Source organism: Bombus bifarius, unplaced genomic scaffold (genome assembly GCF_011952205.1).
Source record: "Bombus bifarius isolate JDL3187 unplaced genomic scaffold, Bbif_JDL3187 scf7180000008008, whole genome shotgun sequence".
NCBI lineage: Eukaryota > Metazoa > Arthropoda > Insecta > Hymenoptera > Apidae > Bombus > Bombus bifarius.
Window position 1 is genome coordinate 6,481,213 of NW_022884386.1, and position 20,953 is coordinate 6,502,165.

General features: G+C 29.0%; 7 protein-coding genes and 1 non-coding gene across 12 annotated transcripts; 7 read left to right on the forward strand and 1 right to left on the reverse strand.

Annotated features, from left to right (window-relative positions):
• Positions 1-905: 905 nt before the first annotated feature.
• LOC117206516 (soma ferritin-like) lies at positions 906-2,469 on the forward strand. Its single transcript, XM_033445946.1, has 3 exons — positions 906-1,140; positions 1,302-1,526; positions 1,953-2,469. The coding sequence occupies exons 1-3, from the start codon at positions 982-984 to the stop codon at positions 2,136-2,138; spliced, it is 570 nt and encodes a 189-aa protein (XP_033301837.1). The 5' UTR covers positions 906-981; the 3' UTR covers positions 2,139-2,469.
• Trnaa-cgc lies at positions 1,753-1,824 on the forward strand. The gene has a single exon. It is a non-coding gene; the product is annotated as a tRNA-Ala (tRNA).
• Positions 2,470-2,614: 145 nt separating the features above from the next.
• On the forward strand, positions 2,615-3,849 carry LOC117206514 (soma ferritin-like). Its single transcript, XM_033445942.1, has 4 exons — positions 2,615-2,748; positions 2,824-3,031; positions 3,132-3,323; positions 3,392-3,849. Exons 1-4 carry the CDS (start codon positions 2,672-2,674, stop codon positions 3,674-3,676), a joined length of 762 nt encoding a protein of 253 aa, XP_033301833.1. The 5' UTR covers positions 2,615-2,671; the 3' UTR covers positions 3,677-3,849.
• Positions 3,850-4,032: 183 nt separating this feature from the next.
• LOC117206507 (uncharacterized protein MAL13P1.304-like) lies at positions 4,033-11,683 on the forward strand. 3 transcript variants are annotated; one of them, XM_033445913.1, is made up of 7 exons: positions 4,033-4,606; positions 4,855-8,573; positions 8,640-9,730; positions 9,820-10,098; positions 10,190-10,804; positions 10,940-11,082; positions 11,235-11,683. In XM_033445913.1, exons 1-6 carry the CDS (start codon positions 4,378-4,380, stop codon positions 11,040-11,042), a joined length of 6,036 nt encoding a protein of 2,011 aa, XP_033301804.1. In that variant the 5' UTR covers positions 4,033-4,377; the 3' UTR covers positions 11,043-11,082; positions 11,235-11,683. The 3 variants fall into 3 exon arrangements, with proteins under 3 accessions (XP_033301804.1, XP_033301803.1, XP_033301805.1); XM_033445912.1 differs by having other exon boundaries at positions 10,940-11,077; XM_033445914.1 differs by having other exon boundaries at positions 4,876-8,573; positions 10,940-11,077.
• Positions 11,684-11,723: 40 nt separating this feature from the next.
• LOC117206517 (cytochrome c oxidase subunit 6B-like) lies at positions 11,724-12,618 on the reverse strand. The gene is made up of 2 exons (XM_033445947.1): positions 12,092-12,618; positions 11,724-11,986 (listed from the first exon to the last, which is right to left on the reverse strand). The coding sequence occupies exons 1-2, from the start codon at positions 12,340-12,342 to the stop codon at positions 11,803-11,805; spliced, it is 435 nt and encodes a 144-aa protein (XP_033301838.1). The 5' UTR covers positions 12,343-12,618; the 3' UTR covers positions 11,724-11,802.
• A 5-nt stretch (positions 12,619-12,623) lies between these two features.
• On the forward strand, positions 12,624-14,416 carry LOC117206512 (dolichyl-phosphate beta-glucosyltransferase). The gene is made up of 5 exons (XM_033445939.1): positions 12,624-12,956; positions 13,128-13,302; positions 13,368-13,564; positions 13,640-13,748; positions 13,819-14,416. The coding sequence occupies exons 1-5, from the start codon at positions 12,894-12,896 to the stop codon at positions 14,259-14,261; spliced, it is 987 nt and encodes a 328-aa protein (XP_033301830.1). The 5' UTR covers positions 12,624-12,893; the 3' UTR covers positions 14,262-14,416.
• A 591-nt stretch (positions 14,417-15,007) lies between these two features.
• LOC117206515 (programmed cell death protein 6) lies at positions 15,008-16,984 on the forward strand. 2 transcript variants are annotated; one of them, XM_033445944.1, is made up of 4 exons: positions 15,008-15,407; positions 16,060-16,166; positions 16,325-16,632; positions 16,711-16,984. In XM_033445944.1, the coding sequence occupies exons 1-4, from the start codon at positions 15,352-15,354 to the stop codon at positions 16,810-16,812; spliced, it is 573 nt and encodes a 190-aa protein (XP_033301835.1). In that variant the 5' UTR covers positions 15,008-15,351; the 3' UTR covers positions 16,813-16,984. The 2 variants fall into 2 exon arrangements, with proteins under 2 accessions (XP_033301835.1, XP_033301836.1); XM_033445945.1 differs by having other exon boundaries at positions 15,021-15,407; positions 16,364-16,632.
• Positions 16,985-17,687: 703 nt separating this feature from the next.
• On the forward strand, positions 17,688-20,752 carry LOC117206511 (adenosine deaminase-like protein). Of its 2 annotated transcripts, none has more exons than XM_033445938.1 (7): positions 17,688-17,882; positions 17,961-18,091; positions 18,165-18,356; positions 18,431-18,668; positions 18,753-18,888; positions 18,982-19,082; positions 20,689-20,752. In XM_033445938.1, exons 1-7 carry the CDS (start codon positions 17,844-17,846, stop codon positions 20,716-20,718), a joined length of 867 nt encoding a protein of 288 aa, XP_033301829.1. In that variant the 5' UTR covers positions 17,688-17,843; the 3' UTR covers positions 20,719-20,752. The 2 variants fall into 2 exon arrangements, with proteins under 2 accessions (XP_033301829.1, XP_033301828.1); XM_033445937.1 differs by lacking the exon at positions 20,689-20,752 and adding an exon at positions 19,147-19,509.
• Positions 20,753-20,953: the final 201 nt, after the last annotated feature.

Consider the following 20,953-nt stretch of genomic DNA (forward strand, 5'->3'; position numbering starts at 1 on the left):
CATTTGTACATTACATATACATAGTCCTTTTGCTGTAAAAACATTAAAAAATCATATGATTGATAAAATTGATATCACAATGTTAATATCAAATGCATTATTATATTGAAAACAATTAGATTAATTATAACCTGGATATTTGTAAACAACGTCGCACATAACCTATTAGTTGAATCTTTTCATTTTCAATAATAAGCTAATATGTCATTGAAATAGATTATGATATAAATTTTAAAATAAAAAAGATGTATAATTATGTACACTATTCATATAAAGCCAGAATAGTATTACGAAATAACATTAAAATTATAATATCAATGTCACATTAACAAAAACGAAATTCTCTAAGTAGAAAATTCAAAATGATATTTAAGATAAATTTAACTATGAACAAAATTTGTAAAAAAGAAAATTAAAAAGATCTACCTTCAACATTTAAAATGAAATCAAATCATGAAGTTCATCACAATAATTATACACTTGCATATCATGCATGTGCGTTCCGAAACCTAACCAAAGTAAATCATTGACACTCAGACTTTCTTCCTATTGGTCTATCCTATTGATATAGTGGAAACTCTCTGAACGCACGTAATTCAAACAACATTTAAATCCAAAAAGGCAAAGCTAAAAATATTCATTAATTTAAGAATGCAAATACTAATAGATTTAGAAGTCCATCGTACGTACCTCTTTATTGTAAATTATAAGTAATAATTAAACATATGGAATAATAATTCAATCAATTCAAAACATAAAAAGAAAACAATAACAATCTGTAACAAACATGTTTATCACAACGCCGCGAAATGCTAAATCATTATATAACATTAAATTTTTTAATTTGTTATGTTTGTATTCAAGGTCAATTTTGAACATGAAATCAATAAAATGTGTACAGCGCGCTTGCGTGTGCCACAACTGCGCATCATTTGCTCGCAGTCGGTACATCGTGAAGGTCCGCGAAATTAGTGTTATTATATGGTGCCTTTATATTTGCGCTCTACTTTGACGAAATTAACTACAATGAAGTCGAACATCATGGATCTAGTTAGACAAAATTTTCACAAAGACTGTGAGCAAGCGATTAATAACCAAATCAATTTGGAATTGTTCTCGAGTTACGTCTATCTGTCTATGGTTAGTCAATATATCGATTAAGTGGCTATTCTAAACGTTGAATTTTCTTTAGCAATAAAATTTAAATAAAAAGAAACATCTTATTTCCTATACCATTATTTTCGTCATGAATACTTTCTGTGTTTTTATTTCATGTTCTATTATCGTGATTATTTTTGTAGGCATATTACTTCGATAGATGCGACGTAGCTTTACCAGGGCATTATACGTATTTCAAAAAAGCTTCAGACGAAGAAAGAGAACACGCCATGAAATTTATGACTTATCAAAACAAGAGAGGTGGCAGCATCACTCTGGCACCTATTGAAAACCCGCCAAAAAATGACTGGATCAGCGCTCATGACGCTATGACGGAAGCATTGAAGCTAGAGAGACAAGTTAATGAGGTATGTATGTTTATTAAAATTTTATTTCAAATGTAACAATTGTTATTAGAATAGAAAAGTAATTTTATACAAAATTATATGAAAATAATATTCCTATATACATTTTGATTATGTCTTATTTCTTTAGAATGTACGAAATACTTTCAATTATAGTTTAATTCCATTGATATTTTTAATATATCAACTTATTCCCTTTTATAGATTCTTAATACCCGTTCTTTCAAGTGGGGGTGTAACTCAGTGGTAGAGTGTCCGCTTCGCATGCGGAAAGTCCTGGGTTCAAATCCCAGCTCCTCCAATCTGATTTTTTTCTTTTTTTTTTCTTTATAAATTTGTAACATGAACATTTTGCAGTAATAAAATGTAATGTTTTTTAGTGAAATATAAAGTATATAAATATTTTTATAAATATTTTATCATTTTCAGAGTCTTCTCCAAATACACGCCTTAGCGACTCGACACAACGATCCAAACTTGTTAGATTTCCTTGAAACCGAGTATCTGAAAGAACAAGTAGACTCCATCAATGAACTTGCCAACCACATAACAAAATTAGAAAGAGTTGGCGATGGTGTAGGAGTACATATCATCGACCAAGAACTTGGGGAATAAAACGCCCTTTTAAAAATTTAACACTATTATTGTAGTAAAAACGTCAACATACTATGCATGGACAGAGAATGAGCAAAAAATTGTACATTACACAATACTAATGTGAGAAATAAATACAGTATTTTAATTTCTATTGCTAAAATAAATATATATGAACTTGTATAATTTTGAAGTGTTGTACATTTCTGCATCAAATTACAAATACTTCCAAAAAGTATTAGTAAGAAATTCATTTCGGATTGAATCTACATCTTTTACCATGTTAAGAAGTGTGGCAAACGTTATATATATTGTACAACGTAGTGCTAACTTTGAGCGCAATAAAGCTTGGCAATCCTGATTATATATAGTTTCTATTTTTGTTTCAAAAACATTTATGCGTGATATCGAAAATAAATTGCGAATCGATAATATGACATATGACATAACATACAAATAAAAATGAAAATTTTTTAAAGAATAATTTTTACAATTGACGAAGTTCTTTATATCAAGAAATGTGTATGTAAATTGTTTGTAACTAAAGATAAATCATGTTAAAATTGCGTAGTGATAAAAAAATTCTTAGTGATGTTTTCAACTCGTTTGTTCGACAATTATATACTAAAGAGTAAGTTTGTAACTTTTATTTATGAAAGAATCTAATATTAAGTATAATTCGAAAATGTAAGTAATCTTTTTGAAGAACTAAACTCTACAAGGGAATATGTAAACCAAAACTATTTCTTGCCAAATTTTTGGCAACCTCCTGCAAGGATGAATTTTGCATTGATAAACCTACGAAATGGCCAAGTGGAAAACCGGCCAATTTTAAGTTTCATCAAGAAACTGAAACTATATTAAACGAACAAATAAATACGGAACTGAAAGCTTTCTATCATTATTTGTCCATGGTGAGATAAAAAATAGAACTATTTGTTTCTTAAAAAGATAAATAAATATATAGTTTTTTTAATAGTATTATCTTTAATGTAAATCAGTTATTTTCTATAGGCTGCATACTTCGGGCGCGCAGATGTAGCATTGCCTGGCTGTGAATCATTTTTCATGCAAATGCATCACGAGGAACATGAGCATGCTATCAGATTTCTAAATTACGTCAAAATGCGCGGAGGTCTTGTAAATTTATGTCCAATACAACCTCCTTCCGACCAAGATTGGAAATGTCCATTGCACGCTTTTAAAGTAAATAATTAAAAGAAAGAATTAAGTATTCTCTTTTAATAATATGCATGGTTATTAAATTTGTTTAGACAGCATTGACTTTGGAATTAGAGGTAGCTGAAAAACTAGTAGCAGTAAATGCTGTTGCGGAAAAACATGGTGATTTAAATGCTAGTGATTTTATTGTTACCGGCTTTATGGAAGATCAGATGAAGAGTGTGAATGAAATGGGAAGATTTGTAGCTGTCCTGTCTGGTATCGGTGATCAATCATTAGCACGCTTTATATTTGATAAAGATTTACTTGAACATTACGTTCAACCAAAATTTAATATTCTTCGTTCAAAATTGCGACCAAATAGTACTGACAAGTAATATTTCCGCTTTCTTATGTCATATAGTATATGATATATCATGTTTATATTTAATTTGAAATAACAATATATGTACATGTCAATTACATTATAGGGAAAGTGAAAAGCCGATACAATACTTGAAGTATTACGATAAAAATACTTGAAAAATATTAATAAAAAGATCATTTTTCAAACAGTGTATAACAATTTAATAAAATTTCACTTACAAAAAAAAGTAGAATTTTCCGTATGATAATAAATTAATAAAAAATGTGAATATGAGTTTGTTCAAAGATTAATCGCTTCGTTTTCATGTAATGTAATCGTTTGTGTAATTTTAGAACACACCGAATCAGTGAATAATGAAAACCAACTGTTTCGTATCATGCATTGAAAACGACTTAGCATGGCAGAACTATTACATGCATTTAGTTGTGAAGATAAAGTTGCAATAAAAACGGATGTTTTAGTGACTAAGTAATTTCTCTTTGTCTAAATTAAATGCGGTATTCGGGATTATTTAAATTTTTTATTCGTTATATTAAAGGATTTTAATCGCGGTATTATTTATAATATAGTGTAGTGCGAGTGTTAGATTTAGATCGGTAAAAAAATCACAATTATTGTTAATACGTAATTAACCCTAATTTTCATGAAACAGTTTTGTATTATTACGAATGGACGCGAGTAATTGTTCATGGTTCGAGGGTAAGTTCAAGAATGGCTAGCGATTTGTCGAGTGAGTGTACGGAAACAGTTGGTGTGTTAGATGAGAAAGAAGAAGGTGAGATATCCTTGGAAGATGTAAGTTCTTCCGAGGAAGGACATTTAAATTACGGATATGGCACTAAAATTTCTCATTGTTCAAATTTTCTGTCGACTCAACAAAATGCAACGTGCTGTACGGCTCCTGCCAAGTTTTATCCTTCCAAGGGTTCTAATAGAAGAGGTAAATTAAATAATATAGTGTTTTTTTAATACTTTTAACTTCATATTGTTTATATTGTTTATATTGTTATGAAAAATAAGCTTGAAATAAAATTCAATTTTCTTTTATTAAATATGAATATTAAAAAAATATATTTTTAATATTTTGGGATATAATTTGTGTAAAATGTATTTCTATTTGATAACATATTGAACCTTTCTATACCCAATGTATTATTATTCTCGACATATCATGTTCTAATCAAGTAGAAGTTGACCTTATTCTACAAGATGCAGTCCAGGGCAAAGAAAATCTTCATCAAATGAAAGAATCAGGATGCATTGGAACAAAACATACAGCTTCTACACTTCAAGAAAAAAATGACGACCTTGTGCCTATTTCAAGTGACAGTGATATGGAAATTGTTGGTCTTGCAGATAATTCTAAACAAATTATGATACGTTCTCCTTCCAAAAACAGAAAGAAAAAAAAGAAGAAAAAGAAAAGAAATCGTATACTTTCATTGGATAATCTAGATTCTTCGGCTACTGCAGATGTATCTAAGAAAGAATGCGCTAGTATAGTAAAAGATGATACGACAAAAAATACTTCTAGGTCACATCACAGAGAAATGAGTCCTATTCATAGAAGAAGTAGATCAAGAATAATTCTAAGATCACCACCCAAAAGACATAGATCTCTTATAAAAACAAGATCTCCTTTTAGAAGATCAAAATCGCCAATTACTCGTACTAGATCACCAGTGACAAGGAGGTCTCCAAGAAGACTTAAATCTCCTAAAAGATCACCATACAGATCTTCAACAAAGACAATGCCTCGGAAAACGTCACATATTGACTTAAAATCATCCCATAATTATACTGATACTACACATAAATTACTAAAAAAAGTCAGAAAATTAGATTCAATGGGAACTCATTCATTAGAAGAAACTTTAAATAAAAATAAAGAGCATGCATCTTCATTAAAAGAGAAGTTAACAAATATGATGAAAAGTGCTTCTAACAATAATACTGATTTGACAAATTCTTCAAAAGGAAAATCTATAAAGGATATAAATAAAAAGGAATCTAATGATGCAGATGATGAAGAAGATTTGGCATTATTAAGGCAGAAAGCTCTTGAAACAAAACAAAATAAATCAAATAAACAAAATGAACAGCTAAAGACTGAAACTATAAAACATGTGAGTGCAAATATGAATGATGATCAAGATGAAGAAGATTTGGAATTAAGAATGATTGCACTTCGTTCTGCTGTATTAAAAAAACATCAGAATAGAATTCAAAAGGGAATTCAATTGGGAAAGTCTAAGAAATCTAATAGCTTTCGTAGTGAAAGTCCATTTACTCAAAGCTTTTTAGATAGCATTCCTATACCTGGAGAGGAAAATTCTGCATCACCACCTCATACTCCATTCCCTGTAAATGAAAGTGATCATACAGAGGATATGGAATTAGATACATATGTTGAAAAAGAAAAAGAAAAATTACCATATTCTCCAACAGACAAAATTACTGCCAATATATCTGTGGATACAGAATTGTTGGGTATTCAACCATCTGATGTATCGTGCATCTCTCTTAATGGAGCAAATAATAGTGCAAATTTTAATACATCTATAACAAGTAATCAGGATGATCAAAAATCTTATCAGGAGAAAATTGTTGAAAATCGAAGTTTTTTGCCAAATATTGCATATTATGCACAATCACAAAATCCATTATGTGCTACAAATGCAAATATACAATATTCATCAACTGACTTAACAGAAACTTTTAAATCAGATTTTATGAAAGTACATCATTCTCATTTAAATGTATCTTCTTATGAAAATACATGTGCTACTGTTAAAAGCAATCATACTTCTGAAGTTTTAGATATTAATTCGATCCAAGAAATGCCTTATTCTCCAACTGACACTCCTGTATATGATCCTGATTTATCACATGCTCTTCCACAAGCTCTTGGTCCACTAACTATCTCAAATTCTTCCTTAGTTTCTTTAGAATCATATACTTCTAATACATGTGGAAATAATGAACAATATAATAATGTATCAACAAATCAACATACACAAAGTACAAAACAAGTAGACAATGTAAATGAAGATGAACAATTAAGTAAAGCAGAAACATTTTCATTGGATCCAATTCTTAGGTCTAATACAAGTTATCTTATGGAATCAATATCTCCTAGTAGTTCAATGATAACAATTGATGATCTTCCTGAAACTGAAGCAGATGTAAATCTATTAACTGATACTTTCAAAAACATAAAAACTTCAGAGTACATTCCAGATATATCAAATAATGTTAAAGACAAAATATCAGAACCGCTTTATATGAAGGGATTACCAGATGTTACCAAAGATACAAATAAAATACCAACATTAATTAATAGAACACTAGTTCCAGCACCAATTTTGAAAACAAACAAACAATTGCAACTGCCACTACCAACTAGAAAGAATGCATTACAGCAAGAACCTACATTCAAAAGTGCAGAAATGCAGCCAGTTGTTATTAATAAAGAAAGTAGTACAAAGATAAATGCTTCCTTTAAACCTATAAAATTAATGTCCTTTTCACAAAAGTCACATTCTATTTTAACTATACCAACTGCATTTCATGAAGATCTAACTAATGAAATATCTACAGATAAATCATCTCATATCTCACTAGTAGAAAGTAATCCCAGTGCAACTCTGGCACAAAATAATATAATTACAAGCCCAAATAATACAGGTGATATTAAAATTCTAACACAAAAGAAAAAGAAACTGCTTAAAAGGGGATTAAAAAGAAAAAGCACTGCATCATTAATTGCAAAAAAACACAATACATTATGTACAAACGATGATAATGTAAATACTGTAGATAAGCAAATATGTAAATCAGATCAAGTTCTTTATGCAGATAATAAACAAAATCAAAAAGAAACGCAGACACGAATGGACGAGACAGATTGTGTCCATATATGTACGTCAGAAATGTCCAAAAATATTGATGATAAACTAAATAAAATTTCTTTAGAAACTAATGAAGATAAAATACAGAGAAGTAATAATTCATCTAATGATACATCAGCACAAGAAAAGAGTACAGAAGACAGAAGACAAAGTCTTGATGAAGATGAAGATGCATTAAGGGCAATTTTATTAGCTTCTTTGCCAAAACGAACAAAAATCACTAACAGTTGTTCCAATTCAGTTGCACTTACAACAACAAGTACTACATCTGCTGTATCAAATCAAACTGTATCAAATATGGTATTATCTACAGTTAATAATTTACCAACTCCACATATAAATTTATGTGGTTCTGAAAACGATAAAAATCAATCAAATGCCGGAGAGAAAATATACAATGTTACACAGAAAAGTTTATCTCTTGAAAGTATTAAGGCTTCAAACACAGTAATTGGAAGAAAAAGATCAATTCCTATAACAAAAAGTCCACAGAAGAAATTTATAAAAAGAATTTCAATTCCTGCAAGTACAAAAGTTGTAAATAATGCGAAAAAATACCAAAATACAATGATTCAAAAGAGATTAAATTTACAAAGAGCTACAATTTATAACAAGCAAAAAATTGCAGAAAATGAAGTTCTGTCTAAAATGAAATCTAATGACAGTAAATGGTCTGCTAATACAAAGGCATTGTCCGATACACAAAGGATTGTTATAAATTTAGAGTCCGATACAGAAAGTGATTCTGAATCTGAATGGCAAAAGAGTACAGCTGCTTCTTCAGCACATACTGTCACAATAGAAAAACATCAACCAGCAATAAATCCTACAGCAGAGTTTGAAAAAAATTTAGATCAATTTTTACGTGCAGTACGGAAAAAACAAGAATCTATGGCAGCTGCAAGACCAACTGTAATATCACAAACATCTAAGAAAGATGCAGTATTAGTAACAAAACCAGAAAAATCAAATTCATCCAATCTACAAACACCACTGGTAAGAATACTACAACAAAATATTGTATCATATATGAAATATTTAATTATTTGACTATTTTTACAGGCTGTTCGTCATTTACCTGCATCTCAGCAAGAGGAATATCGACGGTTAAAACAACAAATTTTAGAACGCGAGAAGCTGAAGCTACATAAAACAATAGAAAACAACAGTTTAATAAAAAATAAAAATATGGAAGTATCTTCAAAACCCATATCATCCAATAGCTCAAATAAAGAGTTATATGCGAAACTACATTATACAATACCCTCAAAAAGTCAAAGTATAAGTACACAACAATTAAATAAGGAAAATTGCTCTAAAAATTTAGCAGATTCAGTAAAAAGTACCACTATATCAACGAGCAACATTCAGTCATGTATCAGCAAAATGTATGATGTTGATAAACAAGAACATACAGATCCAATTCAAACAAAAGCACTAACAAAGTCAATAATAAATAATATATCTGTATCTGCTGAAAGTAGTCCAAATAATATTGGAAACAAAGCAGTTGGAAACATGCAACCGACGAATATATCGCGAAAGAGTCCAACGAAAACAAAAACTTCACCTAGCTTAAAAATTTTATCTACAGATGAAGTAAATCGAAAATATGTACAGGTACAAGTAAAAAATGATACAAACGATCGAGTGGTAACAATAAATGATAAAGTGACCTTAAATAACGAAACAATAATCGATCGAAGTGAAAATATTTCTGGAAATAAAAATAGCAGTAATAAAAATATATATGATAATAATATAAATCAACTTTCATGTCCTACAAAGGAAGACATTGTTTCTAATAATACTCCATTTGGTAATAACAATACAGTGGACTCAGATACATCGACTATTATTTTATCAAGAACACCTCAAAGTTGGAATGAAAGTCTTAATACATCTGAATCTACAATATATCTTCCACAATGTCAGGAAGATACATTATTGACTTCAAGTACAAAAGATAAATATGACATCCATTTTCTATCGCCCAAAAACAATGTGTCACCAAAAGATATAAGAAGCGTAGAAGAAAATTGGGAAGAAATTAAAAAAGATGTCAAGGCAGAGCTAAATACTCTTATTAATCTTTCACGCGCGGAACAAGAACAACGTTTAATAGATACAGAACAAGAATTAGTTATGAAACGGTAACCAACTTTCCAATGAAAATTCATTAATATCCATTAATTTTTAATGTATTTCTATATAGTAATTTATTCATTTCTTGATAAAACAGCTATACAATCTTAGATGATTTGGCGAAGATGTCGCAAAATCTTCGTCAGTGGCATATGGAAAGAGATCTACAGACGAATTTAGCGGCTGAAGTCAAAAAGCTCAGGGAACAGCTCAAAGTTGCTGAAGAAAGATTACAAGTGCAACGTAATCGTATTAATAATATAGGTCCAAAAGTAGTAGAAGCTCGCGGAAAAATCAATGCAGGTCGCCAAAAATGCTATAAACTCGCAATTATTTGTACAAACTTGGGAAATAGAATTGTAGGAAGAGATTATAAGTAATATATTAATAGAATCATTACTATTAATCTTCAAATCACTGTGAACACAAAATATAAATATTTTTAATTCTTTCACTGTATCTTCTAGGATACCTGAAGCTGGAGCACAACTTTTAGATAATAGATTGAAAGAAGTAGCTAATCACACGCGGCAACTTTCCCGGAAAAAAGTACCATCTATTGACATTTCCGACATATACGAATTATCAAAATTGGAAGAAACAACTGTATCTAGTGCATGTACAGAAATTTGTCAAAGTGACTCTCTGGAAGAATCCAATACGACAATTTTAAACGAAAATGAATCTCCAATAAAATCTAATGAAATTAGAAAAACTGTACACAAAGAAGTTACTACAGTAAATGTAAGTGATACAGATAAGAAAAAAAATATAGTATTAAATAATTGTGCTCCAAGCATTAATGAAGAAAGTACACCTACACAAAACAACCATGAACAAGAAGTATCTACTGAACAAACAAACTTAAGTGATAATCCTGTTCCTACTACTGGTGTGCTTAACTCGCAAGATGCTCAAAAGCTGGATAATGAGGTAGTGGTACCAGAAAATAATGTAATAAGGTCTACAACTTTAGAAGCGGGCAGTAAAAGGAGGAATACTACGAGACTTGAAGGGGAACTTTCAACGAAAAAAACACTTTTACCTTATGAATCAATATTAACACACTTTAAGGTACCAAGGTGGGTTTTTGCTCTCTAAATATTTCAATAATATAGGATATTTATTTCTAAATAAAAAATATACAGTGTTCTTCTAATTTAACTTTCACAAAAATTTCGAGTATTTTTTTTGTTGTTTTTATCATTCTTAACCAGGAACACGAATCCCAATGGCGTCCTTTGTCCATACGAACTGATGGGAACATGCAGTGATGGAGATTGTCAATTTATTCATCAAACAGGGAGCCAAACCAAGTAGCATTTAGCTACCAAAATGGCATTGTTAAAATATACGTAAGGTGGTTTTAATCTTTATTCATAAGATTCAGAGGACATTAAAAAATAAAAATCAAGATTTTTATTGAAAGTGATCACACTTTATTATAATCTATTAACTTCTAAATTCCAACAATTTTTATTATGAGTAAATGTTATCACTTTACAATTACAGATACTACTATTTCTGAGAATGCAAAATCCCACATAGATGGAAGCTGTTAACAAGCAGAAGTAACACCCGAAGATGGTAAGTTATCTTCATCACGGCAAGAGTTTGTGCACAAATTAAAGTAGCAATTTTATTATATAAAGATCATAAATTTTAAAAAAAGCAAAATTTTTAATACTGTGCTATTTCAAGCTTCTATTCTAACGAAAATTTAAAGAAAATTTGCTGCAAGTGTTTATTTTTTACATATGTAAAAAGTGTCATATATGAACTGCAAGTAACTAGTGTGATTAATGTAAAAGAGAAAGAAGATATTGTTGACCGATTGTTGAAGGCAGCCGAATGACTGGCCAACGTCGGGCATTGCAACAAATATTCATTTCATACTTCTATATAAGTTACCTCATAAAAGTCTTGTACCTGTATAATAAAAGATTAATATTTTTTTCTAATTGCGAGTTTATTTATTTTTAAACTTAAGTTTATATCCCTTAGCCATAGAAAACAATATACAATCTTCCTAAACTCTATATTTGTTACTAGGAAATTTCCCTTGATTTTTATATTTGTGTTAGATTAATTTGTCCTTAACCCTAAGTTCATCCCATCGACTAATCCATTCCCTTGGACATATAGATGTAAAGACTTGTTTAAACCAAGTGCATACGTCTGATCCCTCTCCTAAAGTACGCTCGCAACGATAGAAATCATGGTACATTACCCAACAGCGTAATGTTTGATTTTGTTGTTGAAATCTAAATAACGATATTACAAATTACTTTAATTCAGAATATGAAAAAGATCAATTTTAATCATATTATAGATGTCAGTTAACAGAAAAGTAACATAGTAAAACAAACCTTGGATCTTCACCAGGAAATACAAATCGTACATGTCTTTTTTTGTCTTCCTGTTTAAGACATGGATCATCTTCGTCTACAGTTATAGTTATCTTTTTCTTCGGTTTTCTTTCATCTGTTGCGATATTATCAATCATTAGATTTGTATCATTCGTATCATACGTATTATCTTCATCTCTTTTTTGAGAAGTAGTTTTCATTTCAACCGAAATATTAATTTTATTATTTTCATTGTTTTTATCAGAATCCATTATGTTTTATATCCATAACTTAATTCATGTACATAAATAAAATATACTATTTATAATAAATTAATTTATAATAAGCGTACAATGAATTACGCGAAACGAATAATACATGAGACAGAAAATTAATAGAGACGTGAATGTCGATTAGAGTATACTTTATTTTATTGTGACAATTCAGATTTTTTGAACATAATAAATAAAAATAGAAATTTGAAAATGTAGAACTCCCTCTATGTGGGCAAACGTTTATTATCAATCACTTATCAGTTACTTACGAAGAATTATATTGTATAACAAATTTGAAATTATTTAATTTTTAATATCTCTAATAAATACTAAACTTCCTCTGTGACTACTTTTCATTTTAAATATAGAAGTTTTTCAGCAATAAAATAATAGATAAAATTTGTATTTAGTGCAGCCAACTGCGAAATGTATACAAATTAATCACAACTTCAGAGGCATGTGCGGTGACACAAGATAAGGAAGGATGAAACAATACGTGTTTTGAAAAGTATTTTTTTGCTAATATTTAAAAACATAATAATATTAATATGATACCGTTAGGGCATTTACTTCTTTATGCTATTTTATTTGCAGTAATATGTATAATTGTGGTACGTTTCTAGGTTATAATTACAATTTTTATGTTATTTAAATTTGTATAAACGTGGCAATTCTATAGGTACATTAATATCTTATAATTATAATTTGTTTTATTAAAATATTGTATACGTAGCTGCGATTATTTCTTTGATATTATAATGAAATTAATTACATGCTTTCAGTTTTCTATAATATTATTTATAATAACGAAACCATATCCAGAAATATGGCAAGATGAGAAGGAAAAGTACTTTTTCAATCCAAAAACGAAAAAAACAGAAGCTTTTCCGTCTTTATATGAAAAATGGAGCGTACATTTAAGTGTTATAGTACCAGCTTATAATGAAGAGCAAAGATGTAAATACTGATGCATTAACAGTAATGTTATGAAAACATAATGTGTTTATATATTTAATTTATAGTGCCAGTAATGTTAGATGAGTGTTTGGAATATTTGGAAAACCGTTCAAAAAATGGGTGTACTTATGAAGTGATTATAGTTAGCGATGGAAGTTCAGATAAAACTGTGGATATTGCTCATCAGTATGCATTAAAATATGATAACATTAGAGTATTAAATCTTGTTAAAAACAGAGGGAAAGGTGGGGCAGTAAGACTGGTTAGTAACAGAATATTATGAAATTTAATTTATTATTATTGTCATTATCTTTTATCATAATTACTTTTATTTAAGGGTATATTAAGTGCAAGAGGGAGCGTAATATTATTTGCAGATGCTGATGGTGCTACTAAGTTTACAGATTTAAAAAAGTTAGATGATAGTTTGAAAAATATATTAGGATGTAAGTTATCTCTTAAGGTATAATATAAAGTAAACTTAAATATTTATAGTGACAAAACCATCTTTTCTAGTTGATTATATAGATAAGCCAAATGAAATCAGTTCTTCTCATGCAATAGTATGTGGATCTAGAGCTCATTTAGAGAAAGAAGAAACTGCTAAAAGAACCTTTTTTCGATTGTTACTAATGCATGGATTCCATTTCCTAGTGTGGTTTTGGGGAGTCAGAGGTATTAGGGATACACAGTGTGGTTTTAAACTTATAACACGTGAATCTGCAAGAGTTGTATTTCAAGCTCTACATGTTGAACGTTGGGCATTTGATGTAGAAATGTTATATATTGCAAGTATTCTAAACATTCCTATTATTGAGATTCCTGTGAATTGGACAGAAATTGAAGGATCCAAAATAGTCCCTTTCTGGAGTTGGTTACAAATGGGTAAAGATTTATTTTTCATTTGGTATAAGTATAGAATTGGGGCATGGAAAATAAAAAGATCTAAACAAACGTAATACAAATGTGCACAGAACTCAAAATATTTATAAATAAACCTTTTATTCAATATTTTCACTATAGATAACATTAGATATCATGTTTAACACAATTAGATAATATAATTTACCTAGTAATCATGAAATATTTTTCCTTTGTAAGGAAAATTTATAAATGTGGAAAACCATAACAAGCTTTATTTAATAACCTTGTATCCTGTTAGGATGATAATAATCTTTATTTTAGTGAACAATCATATACAAAAAAGTATGATAGATTATCATAAATGTTTTTAAAGAGAAAGAGAGCTGTTTGCTGTTTTAGATTAACTTAATCAAATTGAGCAAGATATATTACTTCGTTTATATATTTATTCTTTTATCCATTATATGCATTGTAATATGTAATGATCATTGTTAATAAATAACACTTTATAAAGAAGTAATTTTTAATTCAATTAATATAGCTTATTTTATTCTGAGATTTTAAATAATTTTCTAGTAATTTCTTTATACGTACAATGATATAGTACAACATTATATAAACAGATCATGACATTTATGTACTGAATCCTAGAGAAAATCGTCCGAAGATCGAGTCGTGATTAGTTGTGAAAAATTAACCTGGAAGACAAGAAGGTCCTCGTTCTGCCCATGCGTGACATGCTATGAATGTCTCAAACAGAGACAGAAACATTTTTCTCATCTTCGTCTGTCTCACAAGAACGCAGATTTTGTTGACCTTCCATGTTGATTTTTTACGAGTAGACATGATTCAATTTTCGAGCAATTTTCCCTAGCAAATATCAAGACCTGTTTGTATGATCTACAAGATATACTATATAGTTGAAAATAACCAGCCAAATAGCTAATATGATTAATATGATATAGTATATATAAACGTAGTATAGTAACTAGTCACCATACGTTAGAACTATCAGTGGTGTGACGTGTTTATGACGTCGTATTCTGCGAAACTTTTTGCAAATTAATTCATATTATCTTTTACACTGTCACCATAATAAGTTACAAAGTAACGTTAGACAGATAGAAGTGTTAAATATAATTATTTCTAATCCTATATTTTGTGAAAGTAAACATTAGTTGAAAGATGGCTTTTGTATCGCCTATGCCTAGTCGAGAATTTCTCTGGGATGTTTTTCAAAGGTATGTCAAACTTTATTTGAATTTTATTCGTTTATCTAATTCTTTCATATCGAGCATATAACCTTTATAATTCTGCATATGTTTTGTCATTCAAATTGTAATATGGTAAATGTTAAATTATATTTAATTATATATATGTATTATGTTATCCTTAATTAGGTCTAGCTTATTCATGAATGATACGAATTACATTTATATATTGCAAATTATACAAATTATGTATGTATATACAGAGTGGATTAGCTTAATATCTGGCTCGTTTATTGTTGTGCGAAAAAACTTATCGTGACAAAATTATATGCATTATTTCAAAGGGTTCATGCAAAGATGCAACGAATTTTGACTCGAGATCATTTTGTTTCGAAATTCAGCGTCATTAATATTTCTTTAGATGGAATTTTATATCTTTTCATACGCGATCCGATATGATTTTTTATCCTCTACACAAAAATATTAAGGTATTTTTATCTAAAAGTTCGTCATTTAAAAGATATTTTAATTTTAATTTGATTATCTTCCATACACAGCTTTATAAAATTAACATATTTATTTATTCATTCATTTTATAAATAATTGTATACTAAATACAATTTTGATAATAAATAACATATGACACAAACAAACTTAATGTTTTTTGGTTTGGATATTGCAGAGTTGATAAGGACAGATCTGGTGCAATTACTGCAGAGGAATTACAGCAGGCTCTTTCTAATGGGACTTGGACACCATTTAATCCAGAAACAGTTCGTTTAATGATTGGTAATTATTTGATTTTATTGTTTTAAATGACCACGTAAATCAATAAAAATGTTTAAAATGATATATTATAACAATGTATTCCATAGTTTCTGAGTAGATCTGCATGGTCTTTTATCATATTTAATATATTTTTAGTTTATCTCATTGCATTCATACAGGTATGTTTGACATTGACAAAACTGATCCTGATTCTTCAGGTATGTTTGATAAAAATCAAAAGGGAACAGTTAGTTTTGAAGAATTTGGAGCTCTGTGGAAATATGTAACAGACTGGGAAAATTGCTTTAGATCATTTGACCGGGACAACAGTGGAAATATTGATAGAAATGAATTAAAAACAGCTCTCACAAATTTTGGATACAGATTATCAGATCAAATTATAGACACTCTTATACGCAAATATGATAGAGCTGGTCGTGGCACTATATATTTTGATGATTTCATTCAGTGCTGTATAGTCTTATATGTAAGTATTCATTTGTGTAATATTTTGTTAGATTATGTACATTTATGTTTAAAAAAATATATAAATTTTATTTTTTAGACATTAACTTCTGCCTTCAGACAGTTGGATACAGATTTGGATGGTGTCATTACGATTCACTATGAGCAGTTCCTAGGCATGGTATTCAACCTTAAAATATAAGACATTTTTATGCTTGACCAATGTTATTCTTGCCTATGTTGGCACTATGTTTTTTATTGTACAAATACTATACAAACTATTTGATGCCAAATCTGAAAATCTGGAAATACGACTTTATTTTATAAAGCTTTTTCCACGCCAAATTTAAAATCTTATGTATTTAATGTGCTTGTATGTTCAATTCTTAATTAAGAAATTATAAATAATCAGTTATATGTATATATAAACATTCCAGGAAAAATGTATACATATAACTAAATTTGATCATAAGCATGAAAATTTAATTTTTATTCTTTGTCTGTTATAGGAAAACAGATATAATAAATGTTACATATAAAAAATATTTAACAAATAATTATTAGATGTTACAAAAAAGTTGGACATATTTCAGATAAGAAATATGCAATTGAGATAAAAAAAAAATAATTAAAATTTCCTCTGCAGTATACATTTCATAAATGCTAGACTTGTAATTTCTATAACACAGTATACAAAACACATGCCAATTATAGATACATTAAAAATCTGATACTTTCTATACCTTAGTACCTTTAAGTATTCTTTAGTGATCTAATATCAATACAGCTTTTAAGGCACAGCACTTCAAAATCTATTAAATCATATATAAGTTTGATAAAATACGTACAAAGTTAAAGTTATTTTAACTATATTTTCTCAAAATGCTATATACTATTTGCATTATGTATGAAGTCCATATTTCTGTACTTTTCTATTATTATTAAATTGATTATAAACATATATTTTAATTGAATCTATGTGTACGTATGTATATTTTTCACCATCCTATTTATTCATTGTTTGACTAAAAAAAGCGTGAAAATAAGTTATACAATAAATTGAGGAACTAAATAAAGAACATATATGTAAGTACATATGTAGTCACGTATCGAATGCAATCGGTTACTGCATTAATTCTTCAGCCTTAAGGAACAGTAGTTTGAAATAAACGACACATTAAAATAAGACTGATATTTTTTATATGTTTAATAAAATTTGATTTATTTTTTATAATGAATTTAGTAAATTTCTGCCGAGCTCTTCCAAAATTGGTATGTAATCTGAAACTTATACAACATAAAACGTATAGGTTAATGCTTAAAAGATATCTTTTCTTCTGTGCTTAACAGGAACTTCATGCTCATTTAAATGGATCCCTAAGCGTGGATACTTTGAAGAAATTGTATAAAATGCAAAATCCTAATTCAGAAGACTCTGACAAAATATTTACGAGTATAAAAGATTTTTCATCATTAGGCGAGTACGAATGAGTTTTCAACTTCAAATTATATATTGTGTTATTATATTGAAAACGTGCAATAATTGATTCGTAGGTGTTTCAAAGTATTTGACATAGCACATTCATTAGTAGTAACACCAGAAGCAGTTTTTCATTCTACCTACGATACAATTAAAGAATTCAAAGATGATAACGTAATATATTTGGAGCTTAGAAGCACACCACGTGTTATTCAAGGAAAAATGACAAAAGAAGAATGTGTAGAAGCAATTATAAAAGCATTTGAGTAAGATTTAACTAAAATGTTTGTTTTTTAAACAATCAATCAAACATCTAAGTACTTTTAACTGGATATTATAGGGTGTGCAAGATTGATTTTCCAGGCATATTATTGAAGTTATTAATATCTATTAATCGTAAACAAGGATACAAAGCAGCACAAGAAAACATAGAATTAGCAATAGATTTTATTAAGAAGTATCCCCAATATATTGTTGGACTTGATCTCAGTGGAGATCCAATGACAGGAAATACATTTTTAGAATTATTGGAAAAAGCTAGAATGGCTGGACTTAAAATTGCAATCCATTGTGCAGAGGTAGAGATTAGTTACCATTTAAACTGAACTTAATCTTGTTGAATCTTTGAATACATTAAGTGTTTTCTCATTTGTCTCATATAGATTTCAAATGAAACTGAAACAATAGATATCCTTGAATTTAAACCAGACAGATTGGGACATTGCACTTGCATTCATCCCACACTACAAGGATCAAACAAAATATTTAATTTGCTTCTTAAGTCAAAAATTCCTGTAGGTAAGAGTGGTAAACATATGAAAATTTGCTAATTACTTTATACAGAAATATACTGAATATTGTTTTAACATTTGCTTTTTATCTTTTGTTTAGAATTGTGTTTAACTTCGAATGTTCAATGTAAAACAGTACCTACTTATGAATCTCATCAATTTAAATATTTGTTTGAAGCTGGACATCCTATTTGTCTTGGTGTGAGTAGAGTTATTAACATTTATCTGAGTAATTATTTGGAAAGAATATTTTATTTCTTTTTAGACCGACGACAAAGGTGTTTTTCATACATCTTTGTCTCACGAATACGAAATAGCTAGTTCAACGTTTGGTTTAGAACGTGAACAACTCATAAAACTTTGTCTATCATCTGTACAATATGCTTTTGCGACATTAGAAGAGAAACAAGCAATATTGTGTAAGATCGAAAAATTTGCTAAAGAATATAACGTTACATATTGAAATTGTAATGAATTATCGTCAATGAGATCGACAATTCATGTCGCTACATATATGTATAAAAATTTGGTAGACACAAACATTCGATCGAATTGACAAAGTATATACATGTTGTATAAAGACGTAACGAGGTCATAGACTATTGAAATAAAAGTAATATCGATTTTATTCGTTATAATATTTGTAGGCTCGTTTACATGGATTTACAGATAATTAAGCTACTTACAAAGATTAAAATAGTTGATGTCATCGGCATTCTGTTTTTTTTTTTAAATTGTATATAGTATATACAACGTATATAATAATTATTACAATGTTATGCCTACAAATGTGCTAATTTTTTTTTCGACATTGAAGAAAAAAAGTAGTAATACTTACAAACCGGCGTCAGTCTAGTCGGTTCAATAAACATTAATAATTGTCTTGTAAACTATGAAAATCATCGAGTGCAGCGAAACTGGTAATGTTATATTTATTTTTTTGTTGCTCATTTTTGTATTTGATGTTTTTAGCATTTTAGTGTTTCGTGTAATCAATTAAAAAGTAAAACGATGAATTTACCACATAAAAAAGATGGTCAAGAATCAAAATGTCGTCATTAATTTCAAGATCGCCGCAGGAATATTTTTCTTATTTGAGATCAAATGTTTCGAATAAAAATGAAAAAAAGAAAGAAAAAAGGGATCAGCCTTTTATCTTCATGCAAGAGCAACAAGGATTCCTTTTCTTAACTTTGATTCAAATATTCCTTTTTCTGTCATTTTTTCTTTTTTTTTTTTTTTTTTGTTCTTCTATTAGAACCGTCACTTGCTAGCACGCCATAACAAGATGATAGTAGTAAATATCTGAATAATACTAATAGTAGTAATTGGTATAATAACTATATAATTGTGATATTGACAATGTCGCTCTTAATAATAAGAAATTATTTCTATCCTACATAATATACATTCTATGTAACAGTCTTTTGGATAATATTCGATATATAAACAATAAAACAATTTCATTTCCTCACCTGCATCATTATAAATACGCAGATTCTCAGATCTTATTGTGTTATGTCGGGTTCGGCTATTGCTTTAGAGATGGTCGATAAATCATTCGCCAAATCTCTCTTTCCTGATCTATCTTATGTCCTTTGTATGATTGTTGCGCGGATTATTCTCTAATATCTTATCTCCGCTACGTCTTTATCCTAACAACTATGCCTATGGGTGGTTTTATTTTCGTACTCACTGTATTGCGAATACACTTATTTTCTACAAAGGATATACATCTCAATTCGTTACGTACGTTACGTACTAGGCATTATGTAAAGTAAACATTGCTATATTTATATATTTATAGATCGATTCGTGGGTGTTCAGTGTTTTATAGTTACTTGACTGCGGTATTGTTATCGAACTGGCCCTAGCAGACATCGAAAAACATCTTTATTCATCGTTAAAAAATAAAGAGATTTAGGAAATTTGACGATGCGTGAGTCAACGGTAAAGGTGCGAACGGATCAAACATTCGGATGATACGCCGCTAAATGCTTCCTTTTGCGTATTTAGTATAAAATAAAGAAAATAGCGCGAAAGTATAGAATAAAAATAAAGGAATATGTAGC

Bases quoted from the DNA above. Each gene is read 5' to 3' on its own strand.
- LOC117206511 (XM_033445937.1), top strand. From the start codon at position 17,844: ATGAATTTAGTAAATTTCTGCCGAGCTCTTCCAAAATTG. The intron at 18,092-18,164 runs GTACGAATGAGT...ATTGATTCGTAG, and splicing joins GATTTTTCATCATTAGGCGA to GTGTTTCAAAGTATTTGACA. The intron at 18,669-18,752 runs GTAGAGATTAGT...TGTCTCATATAG, and splicing joins TTGCAATCCATTGTGCAGAG to ATTTCAAATGAAACTGAAAC.
- LOC117206514 (XM_033445942.1), top strand. From the start codon at position 2,672: ATGTTAAAATTGCGTAGTGATAAAAAAATTCTTAGTGATGTTTTCAAC. The intron at 3,032-3,131 runs GTGAGATAAAAA...TATTTTCTATAG, and splicing joins TCTATCATTATTTGTCCATG to GCTGCATACTTCGGGCGCGC. The intron at 3,324-3,391 runs GTAAATAATTAA...AAATTTGTTTAG, and splicing joins GTCCATTGCACGCTTTTAAA to ACAGCATTGACTTTGGAATT.
- LOC117206512 (XM_033445939.1), top strand. From the start codon at position 12,894: ATGATACCGTTAGGGCATTTACTTCTTTATGCTATTTTATTTGCAGTA. The intron at 12,957-13,127 runs GTACGTTTCTAG...ACATGCTTTCAG, and splicing joins CAGTAATATGTATAATTGTG to TTTTCTATAATATTATTTAT. The intron at 13,565-13,639 runs GTTAGTAACAGA...CTTTTATTTAAG, and splicing joins AAGGTGGGGCAGTAAGACTG to GGTATATTAAGTGCAAGAGG.
- LOC117206507 (XM_033445913.1), top strand. From the start codon at position 4,378: ATGGCTAGCGATTTGTCGAGTGAGTGTACGGAAACAGTTGGTGTGTTA. The intron at 8,574-8,639 runs GTAAGAATACTA...CTATTTTTACAG, and splicing joins CCAATCTACAAACACCACTG to GCTGTTCGTCATTTACCTGC. The intron at 10,099-10,189 runs GTAATATATTAA...TGTATCTTCTAG, and splicing joins ATTGTAGGAAGAGATTATAA to GATACCTGAAGCTGGAGCAC.
- LOC117206517 (XM_033445947.1), bottom strand. From the start codon at position 12,342: ATGGATTCTGATAAAAACAATGAAAATAATAAAATTAATATTTCGGTT. The intron at 11,987-12,091 runs GTTTGTTTTACT...ATCGTTATTTAG, and splicing joins TTTCCTGGTGAAGATCCAAG to ATTTCAACAACAAAATCAAA.
- LOC117206516 (XM_033445946.1), top strand. From the start codon at position 982: ATGGTGCCTTTATATTTGCGCTCTACTTTGACGAAATTAACTACAATG. The intron at 1,141-1,301 runs GTTAGTCAATAT...TTATTTTTGTAG, and splicing joins GTTACGTCTATCTGTCTATG to GCATATTACTTCGATAGATG. The intron at 1,527-1,952 runs GTATGTATGTTT...TATCATTTTCAG, and splicing joins TAGAGAGACAAGTTAATGAG to AGTCTTCTCCAAATACACGC.
- LOC117206515 (XM_033445944.1), top strand. From the start codon at position 15,352: ATGGCTTTTGTATCGCCTATGCCTAGTCGAGAATTTCTCTGGGATGTT. The intron at 15,408-16,059 runs GTATGTCAAACT...TGGATATTGCAG, and splicing joins CTCTGGGATGTTTTTCAAAG to AGTTGATAAGGACAGATCTG. The intron at 16,167-16,324 runs GTAATTATTTGA...GCATTCATACAG, and splicing joins AACAGTTCGTTTAATGATTG to GTATGTTTGACATTGACAAA.